The 10,290-nt window shown below is 41.8% G+C and overlaps 1 protein-coding gene across 1 annotated transcript; it reads right to left on the reverse strand.

Annotated features, from left to right (window-relative positions):
• Window positions 1-8,978: 8,978 nt before the first annotated feature.
• On the reverse strand, window positions 8,979-9,771 carry Smp_032260 (ribosomal protein L15, putative). Its single transcript, XM_018790368.1, has 3 exons — window positions 9,708-9,771; window positions 9,350-9,663; window positions 8,979-9,316 (listed from the first exon to the last, which is right to left on the reverse strand). Exons 2-3 carry the CDS (start codon window positions 9,656-9,658, stop codon window positions 9,011-9,013), a joined length of 615 nt encoding a protein of 204 aa, XP_018646374.1. The 5' UTR covers window positions 9,659-9,663; window positions 9,708-9,771; the 3' UTR covers window positions 8,979-9,010.
• Between the last annotated feature and the right edge of the window lie 519 nt (window positions 9,772-10,290).

Genomic DNA, 10,290 nt, shown 5'->3' on the forward strand with positions numbered 1-10,290 from the left:
GCTCGCACACTTGCTCAGGTCTCCTTTCTTTGGTATCTTGATGAGGTGTCCTTTTTTCCAGTCTGTCGACACTTGTTCCTCCGCTCAGATCTTCTTGGATAGAAGGTGGAGCATGCTTGCAGTTATTTCTGTGTTTCAGCTTGCATGTTCTTTGGTCCTGCTGCTTTCCCTCTACTGATTTGTCTGACCATCGTGGCTTCTTCGATCGTTGGTGGAGTAGCATCTACAGGAAGGTCGGCGTGTGCCTCTTCGATGTCCGGTGGGTTCAGTGGAGCCGGTCTATTCATGAGTTCCTCAAGGTGCCTTGCCCATCTGTTCCTCTGTTCTTCAGTCTCAGTGATTGATTCGCCCTCTTTGCTCTTGACTGGTCTCTCTGGTTTACTATATATTTACCTGTTGGTTTCTCCGTCATATAGCTGTTTCTCTTGGTGTTGCATGTTGAAAGTGAATCTTCTCAGTAATTATATGTTCAGCTCCGAAGTTTGTGTTAGGATTCAGTACCACTTCAGGTGCATAACACTGGGTAATATTCATTGTAATTCCCTTCTTTGTTTTGAAGGATGTTTTGATGATCCTGGATCCATGAAATTCCTATCCTATAAGTGCGTTACGGGCTTTTTTGAACAGCATGAGATCGAATTCCTGAATTTTTGGAGTAGTCTCCTCTTCTTGACCAAAGTACAGTAACATCTCTCCCGAATCTATCCTTTTGTGTCGACCTTCATGCCAATAAATTTCACCGATTACCAACACCTTCAACTTGTCTCCTCATTTCCTTAGCTATTTGGCTGGTCCTACCAGTCACCTACATTGTCCGAACATTACATGTAGCTATATCAATTGTTGCTCTGGTTGTCAGAGGGGACATCGATCCCGTGACTTTCGAAGAATCTCGACTTTCACCATGAGGTGTCATAGTTCTTCTTAAGGAAGTTCCCTAAACTCGGAAGGTGGGGTTTAAATTTTTTATTCTGGTCAGTTTTAGACAAGGTTGTTTCCTACGCGATGTGATTGCTGACACCGTACCCAACTCTACTACTTTGTCCAGACTGGGGTCTGGCAGTAACCCTAGGAGATCTAGAGACGGAATTTAGGACATTGGAATGTCATTAATTCCATTGCTGCTTCAGCATTTGATGAACTGGAGAGGGGAGTAGACACAATTTCTACTACAATATACAAATGATAAACATTGTGTAACGAAAGAAACCCCATCTGAGTTATTTAAGGAATTCCCTTTCGGATATAACATGCTCAGAATCTACAGAAGTTACATATTATCGTGGAAATGATCTTCGACCAGTTGCGGGGATAGTAATGGTCTTCGAAAATTTCATGTTCTATTTCTAGATACCAGTGATTCAAGGACACACAAACGACATGTTGATCAAATACAATCTCAGGAACCAGGTGAGTTTGTTCCAATTTCAGATATTAATTCTAATAATAATGAGTATATTCTAGATCATACAGTCGACACCCAATACAGCCACACAGACACATGATGGGCCAAAGAAGACGTACATTCGATTACAGGAATCTGGATCCCCACTTACGCTGTGATTGTACTGACTGATGATTCCTTTGTACCCGATTGCGCGCTTAATACGAATTACAAACATAAAACGTCTAGTTGTGCTCAACTAGCTCCACTTACCTTGAATTGAACTACTTCGAGAATTCTTAGCAAATTATTTTGAATACTACTAATTATCATAGGCATTCGTGTAAAAAACACCCTCAGCTGTGAGTCCGCCAGTTTTATCTGACTAACCATTCGTATTTACGAATTAACTGATATTTTTGTACTCACTACAGTACGATTTGAACAAAATATATGGTGGCTTTTTCTACTATCTCAACCGTTACTAACAGTTATCTTCACTTTACTGAGAAAAATGTACTAAATTAGTTTGGTTTTCATTCCAAAGCAATTAGCACAAAAAAGGATACTTTTCAAGATTTGAGGTAAAAAATAACAGAACTAATAGGCGCATTGTTAGTTTGGCAGCAGTGATGAGAAACTGTGCCTTTAGACAATGGATCCAGCGCTCTGTTCTTTGACATCTCAGTTTGTGGGTTGGCATTAAACGTTAGCTCATTGAACCCCGTATGAGTTTAAAATGATTTTTTTATTGCATTAACGATTCATTATAAGGATAGTCTTGGGGATTCAGAGTTTGAAACACATTGCCTAAAACCTCAAAACACATAAAATTGTAAAATTTACACTTTGATATTTCCATATTCTTAGTTGTGCAACCATAACTTCATAAACTTCTGCCAATGGTCTTCGTAGCTGTTCATCACCAATGTAGTCGTGTTGCTGCCTTTGTAGAACATTTAAGATGGAAGTCAGAAATACTGAGATTCACTGTTAAATATTCTAAAAACGTTCTTAGGTCTAACTGCAGACATCTGTAATTTCCTCAACTGGACTCTGTAGACGGTTTCAAACACCTGTTTTCACTGCCAACAACATGTAGATGATGGACGCTATGCGCTTCACAGATACGAAGTGACAAACTACCGACATACCTGGTACATAGCAAATGTGCTTTCCTCTTCAAATATCTTAATCCCACCAGTGAGTTATAAACATCCGTTTGCGAATCTATTTTTCTAAGTATGAATATTCCATACTTCAGTTTGTTATTTGACTACATCCAGTACCGTCTTTTCGATTGTACCTAGTTTATTTATGTATTCAATAAAGCCTCGAGACAAGGAACCAACTGCTTTTGAAATTACTAAAACCTCATCGGCCATTTTAGGTCGCTTCATGCACTTCCAGGTTCGTAAGTAAGTTTGTACATACCTTTAGTACTTCAGACCATTGCTGTGGACACTTTTATACCAAGTTATACATGACTTCAGGGAACGCAGGCACACTTTACAACCGCAATCTCAGATATGTTTTTATAATGAAGTGAGGAACTCATGAAGTCCTAGGGACCAATAAGAGCTCGTAACGATAATGATCAAATCAGAAAACGATGACAAGGAGATGGTGTCTTGCTGAGAACCCCCATGGCCGATAAGAGTAGAGGATATTTGTAGGCTACTAGCTTTCGATAATAGGTGCCTTCGAGACATTGCTCGTGTATCCTGGGACCACCGGGTAAGTAATGCAGTAGTTAGGAAACGGGTACTAGGTAAGGATGGCAAATCGATTGATGTAGTAGTGAGACTTCATCAGTTGAGATGGCTGGGATGTGTTACGTATGCCCGACCACCGACTGCCCTGACGTGTGATGTTTTATGGAGTAGGAGTAGGTTGGAAGAAAGATAGGGGCGGCCAGTCCGAAACGTGGCACAAATCCATGAAGTCACTGACAAGTGGACTGAGCTATGTTGGTAGGTGTAGACTACCTGGTTGGGATCCGCGAGATGATAGCAACCGATGGTTAGAGACCTTGAATGGCATGGCTCAAAATCGTTTGCAATGGCGAAGGTGCATCCACTCTTTGTGTTCTACTACATTCTAATTCCCAAAATTCCTCATTTCCCTATCCTTTTTCTCTTTTCAAATTTATCTCACTGTATTATACTCCTTCAATAACATCCTCAAACCCTAATCTTTCACATAATGCTTATACTCTTACTACTTCTACCACTATGGGATTTGAATCGACAACTTCATCTCTGTGCTAATGTGGTATGGCAGCTCGAACTGATGTACGTACGTACGAAGTTCTACGCTGTGACTGACTGAGATATTGATTTCTTTTATTAAACACTAGCCACCATCAGTTAGCTACAACGTAGGACCAGTCACATAAATGCATCGTTTCAAGTTGCCATACCTATTTGCACAACAAAATCAACACCAAATTCATAGAAGCAGTTACTTCAATGGTAGTAATATATAAAAGAAAGATTGTGTATAAAGATATAATACAGAAAGAAAGAATTAGGTCGTAGAAAGAAAGGTATAAAGTGATTTTAATCCCATAGTTTAAGGGAAGACAGAGGGTGTATACACCTGCGCCATTGTGATCGGTTGTGAACCATGTCACCCCGAGTCTTTAGCCATTGGTTACGATGGTTGCGCGAACCTCAACCAAGTAGTCTGCATCTACCAAAATGACTCAGACTAGAAGTTAGTGACAGCAAGCACTGATGCCACTTTTTGGTTTGGCTGCCCCTAACTATCTTCCAACCATCCCCAATACTAGTCAGCATTGCGAGTCGTGGTAATCGGTGTTCAGGCATACGTAACACGTGGCCCAACCATCTCAGTCGATGAAGACTCACGACCTAATCAACCGATTTACCGTCATTCCCGAATACCCTACGTCTAGCCTCACTATTACTTATCAAGTGATCCCACCAGATACGAGCAATACTTCGAAGACATCTGTGGTCAAATACTAGTAGCTTACGAGTAGTTTCTACTCTTAATTGCCACGTTTCACAGCCGTAAACTAGAACAGAACGAACTGCTGCATAGTATGATCGTCCCTTAATTGATAGACGAATGTGTATCAACTGATAATGGTCTCAAGAATATGACCGTATAAAGACTTGGAGGTTGATTATCATTTGAATTTCACGCCATATAGAAAGAGTTATAAGCTCTAAGCAACAAAATAGGAGTCCCTGAGCTAAGTTTATTACCATCAACAAAGTGTTGTGCAAACCCTCTGCGTTTATCATTCAGTAAATGAGGCTATTTAGGTTTAAGGAGCAATGAGAAGTCGATTAAATTAAAAGAGCTTGCTACTTATTAGTCACTTATTCATTGTACACGATTGCAGTTTCCCAAAATATAAAATAACCAGGCATTTCCATTAATAATGGACAACTACGAGGAGACAAGAAGCAGATTTCTCAGAACCATTTATCATATTCTTGACCGTAGACGTTACCTTGACGTGGTGGTCGGGCTTGTCTATCGTGATGATCCAACCGAGCTATATTGGCTGGAACATATGTTCCTGAAAGTTCTACCATGCCAGGCAGGTCAATTGGAGAACGGTAAGACTAAAAGCAGTAACTCAAGGTCTGGGGGCGAAGTCACACTGCTGACTGTAGAGGGGTGTGACAGCAGTAAGGTGTTTCCCTCGAACAACAAGCGTCTGCAGAGATGCTGCCTTCTCACAAGGGAGGAAGGGGTTAGAAAAGGTCGACCCTAGAAATATCACGCCTCACCTTACCACACGGATTCCCGTATCCAACGGTAAGGTCCTTTGAAGAACGGAGCTAACACGTCAAAAACCTCCCACAAAACGGACGTGCGCGACCGGCCTCAAGCAGTTGTCCTTTGTGCTCTGCGGCCACGCTCCCAGGTAGTTAAGACCAACATTTATCCAACTTCCTTTTCAAGTCCCTCGAGAAATACCCCTTCTATGGTGTGAGCAGCCGGAAAGTGATATTAACCATCATACCCGTAACAACATACGAGACCAAGTTGGTCACAATCAAATCCTTCCTACACCTAATAACTCTTATCTCTACGACTAACCCTTCTCACGTCCTTTTATGACCGCGCACTGCCAAGACAAACGATTCGAGTACACGGAACGTTATTCCTGGTTTCCTGAAACTACGCTCTAAACTACATGTAGGAGCTTTTAACGTCCGAACATTGCCAAATAGGACAACAAGTTTCCTTAGTTGAGACTTTAGAATATTGCACCATCGATGTGTGCTGCGTCTCCGAAACGCACATACAGGATTTGAGTAGCGTCGTCCATCTGACCTCACCATGTCATAAGAACCAACTCAATTCACACTTCGTGTATCTGGAAGCCCTGATGCTGCTTCCCTTGGTCTCGATGGCATAGATATAGCATTGGGTCCTAAGGCAGAACTAGCTCTCTCAGACTGGATCCCAGTAGACAGTCGTTTGTGCGCTGTCTGAGTAAACGGAACAGTTAGGACTCGGAAGGACAGGGAAACTCGTCGTTGCCTCTTCGTTGTTTCTGCCTACTCTCCCACTGACTGCAGCTCAGATGATGTGAAAGAAGAGTTTTACAGAAAGCTTTCCGACCTTCCCCAAAAAGCTAGGCGCACTGATGTAATAGTGGCAGATGACTTTAATGCTCAAGTACGTAAACTAAGGGAAAGGGGAAGACATCTGTGCGGATCTTATGGTGTGATAGCTCAAAAAACAGATAATTACGACCGTCCGTTGCAGCAATGATCAGATAACCAACTGTTTCTGGCAAATACTAACTTTAGGCATAAGGAAAAACATCTTTTGACATGGCAACCCTCAAATTCATCCCAACATTGGACCCCACTAGATTACATCGCTATCAGCCATTAATGGAGGGGCTCGAAGGAAGACTGTCGCTCATTCTAGAGCACATGCTTAGATTTAGATCATGCTCTAGTGCGAATACGTATCTGTCTGCATCTTACTGGACGTAGGAAAGACGCTGTAAGGAAGCCTCTTAAAGTTCTACTTCATGATAGCTACGCTAAGAATATATTTCAGGAACTAGAAAAACAGTTAGGCAGACATGTAAGTTATACCCATCCCGAGGCAGCGTGGAATGACATCCGAAAAGCTGTGGAAACAGCAGTGATATCTGCTAGTACGGTAAACCATAAGGTTAGGGAGAAACACTGGATCTCAGCAGCATCTACCGCACTGATAGATGCTCGAAAACTCATCCCATCTATCTCTGAACATAACAAAAAGCGGAGTCAGCTTAGACGTAGGCTAACAAGTAGCCGACGCAATAATCGCGAACAGTGGTGGATCAAGAAAGCAAGAGAGATGGAAAAGGTAGCGGAAATAGCAGACAACTGTTCAGACTTGTTAAAGAGACCGGTATTAGGAACTCAACTGCCAGCGAAACTATCTCAGGTAAAGATGGACATATCATTCATTCTCAATCCAGGAGATTGGACCGATGGGCAGAACACTTAGGGGATCAGTCCAACTGGCCTTCAGACACACTGCGGTACCCCACAACCCCCAGTCGACTAGAATGGCAAGTTAATGTAAGTCCTTAAACTTTTTACGAGGTTAAAAAAGCTATAGGAAATCTGAAGCGAGGGATAGAAGCAGGCCCTGACAGGTTTACCCCTGAGAATTTTATGGCGTAGGCGAGATATCCGTCTACCAACCACAGGACGGGTTTACTACACAGCAGTTTGTTCTGTCCTACTTTGTGGCAGTGAAACATGGCCGATGAGAGTAAAGAATATTCGTAGGCTACTAGCTTTCGATAATAGGTGCCTTCGAGACATTGCTCGTGTATCCTGGGACCACCGGGTAAGTAATGCAGTAGTTAGGAAACGGGTACTAGGTAAGGATGGCAAATCGATTGATGTAGTAGTGAGACTTCATCAGTTGAGATGGCTGGGATGTGTTACGTATGCCCGACCACCGACTGCCCTGACGTGTGATGTTTTATGGAGTAGGAGTAGGTTGGAAGAAAGATAGGGGCGGCCAGTCCGAAACGTGGCACAAATCCATGAAGTCACTGACAAGTGGACTGAGCTATGTTGGTAGGTGTAGACTACCTGGTTGGGATCCGCGAGATGATAGCAACCGATGGTTAGAGACCTTGAATGGCATGGCTCAAAATCGTTTGCAATGGAGAAAATGCATCCATTCATTGCGTTCTCCCAAATTCTAATATTCTGAATTCTTCATGCCCCTGTCTTTGTTCTCCTTTCAAATTTATATCACTGGATTATATTCCTTGAATAACATCTTCAAACCATAATCTCCCCGAATAGTGCTTTTATTCTTACTGCCTCTATCAATATGAGATTTGAATCGACAACTGCCTGTCTGTGTTAATGTGGTATGGCAACTAAAACTGATGTACGTACGTACGTACGAAGTTCTACGTCCTGACTGACTGATTTGTTGTAGTGATTTGAGAATTGTGATTGTATCTCGAAACTTTCTACAGCACAACATGTAAACATCGCACGTCTCAGAACAACTTGACAACAATTAGTGAATATGTTTACTTATAATAACCTGAGCCTATGGACGCCGTAACCAGCATACACATCAGTGAATACGCACTACTAGTAACAAGTCTGATAAGAGCCGAGTCCTACGTTTATAGATGGCTAATAGTCGCGAAGCAGGATTTTTAGTAAAAAGAAATGTGCATGCTACTAACTCAACTTTATTGAGCCAAAATCTTATTTATTCAGGTTGACATGGCCTAGTTTTTAATTAGTAGCTAGATAAACAACGTTTTTGGAAGCTCGGTACAACACAACCATACGCGCTGAGTCAAGGAGAGTAAGATGAAAGACAAACTGCTTGCAGATTCATATTAAACAAGATAAATTATATGCCAAAAACACAACACTAACACTTGTTTTGGTCATTTCCATTACTGACCAGGTTTCCATAAGTCCGTCATAAGTTAACTCCCAATACACGCCTAACATCTGAAAACAATATTCAACCATCCGATCGTTCATTAGTATAAGCCAAACCAACCCTGTACCATCGTGTTAGAGCAACCTAGTAATTCAAGAAACATATGGACAACCCTCAGCAATAAATACATAGTCAAAGCGAATCGTATCCCCAGACTGATCAACAAAACTGCAGCAGGGGATTGGAAACATTGAAATGGGAACCCTAACTTGTCGAAATTACTGTGATGAGACTTAATATTCAGATAATATTCAAGAGACATTCGAACCACGACAAGTTTCCGATGTTAAAATGATACCAGTTAGATTTTCTGCATGTATTATCACCTTGACGTAATGTGTGACACAAGCTGTCAGTCAAGTTAACCAGGATAAGATGTCTCGGGTAGTTAGTAGGGACCAGTATGATAGTTTCTTTTACAGGTACCTTGGAGAAGAGAAACACGCAGTCGACCTCCCTAATAATGACGGAATCGACCAAGTCACTGAAACTTCCGAAGTTCACTTAGACAAACTACATATGCGAGAGAGTGAGCCCTGAAACTAGGTAAGCGAGTTGAACTTTAATTATACACGGTTCAGAGGTATCCCGAAATACAAAAACAATAGACTGCGTACCGAAGGCATGTAATTAAATGAATTTTTAGCGCTTTCGTCGCATCTCTACAGTATTGAGGCGCTTCCAAGCTGCACGTCTGGAACCACCAATTGTCTTATGGAACTTGTGTCCTTTGCCGAGACCCCTCGACTTAGAACCAGCTGATGTAAGACCTCGCATTTCCCTGTGTTTCTGATGAGCTTTGCATATCCAGCGAATTTGAGGGTCACGCCTGATAGCTTTATGGAAAGGATCAATGCAAATAACTTCGAAGAATTTAAACGTGCTATCCTCCCCAACCCAGTACGAGTTAAGGATGCGAAGAGCACCACACTTCCGACCTACTCGCTCCTGAAGAACAGTCAAATCGAATAACTAAGTTACCTCTGCAACTGCTTGTATTGATCGCTGATTTTTCAACTGGTTAACACCTTCACCAGCAGGTTTACCATATGTTGCACCCTTTGGGACTTGACGTTTTCTACCACCTCGGCGAATTCGAATGCGATAGATAACATAACCCTGTTTGGCCTTATAACCTAATCTTCTAGCCCTGTCAGGGCGAGATGGTCGAGTTACGCGAACGATGGCGTGAGATTGCCGATATTCCCAGCATCTCATACGTTGTATGTAACGCATAACATCAGACTGTTTGCGACGGTAAAGCTCCTGCATAAACTTATAAGCGCCCATGACTCCTGGAAATAAAGAGCCTGTAAGCCATACGACTAAAACAACTAACCTTTAGTCACGCTAGAGTCCTGTCTGCAACCCGCGTAATCAAACAAGACCGCAAGCTAAGAAGTAAAACAAATCGACATGGTTTTTCATAAAGGATCATTATGCAGACCCTCATAAGGTTTTTGATGAATCATGATAATAGTTTCAAATTTATTTGTCCCGTTGTGGTGTTCTATTGTATCCATAAACTATGTTGAGTCATGTTTTTATTCAGTGTAAACTGAAGAATCTCTGGATGCAAGCCAAATTTGCATTTACTTGCTTTCGGGAAGTCAGAGGGAAGATGGGCTTCGCTAGGATTATTTCACTTCAAACCTCTCTCCAATCTAACTCCACGTTGACTCAAGTGATTAAGACTGTAATGTCAACTGATTTACACTGGACCATCACCACGACAAGCCGTGTAAATAATCGAGCGTATAAGAAGAAGAATAATTCCTAGAGAAGTACAAAAATTTTTGAAGCGTTTGTTTATCAGCAGGGAAATAAGTTCTCATTGAGTCAACCCAGAGGAAAAACTTGATCGTTGTCTGAAGTGTAGCTGTAGATAATTCCCCAAAATCAATAGCTCATTAAGTGTTCGA

The sequence above is a fragment of the Schistosoma mansoni genome (genome assembly GCF_000237925.1).
Source record: "Schistosoma mansoni, WGS project CABG00000000 data, supercontig 0125, strain Puerto Rico, whole genome shotgun sequence".
NCBI classification, from domain to species: Eukaryota; Metazoa; Platyhelminthes; class Trematoda; order Strigeidida; family Schistosomatidae; genus Schistosoma; species Schistosoma mansoni.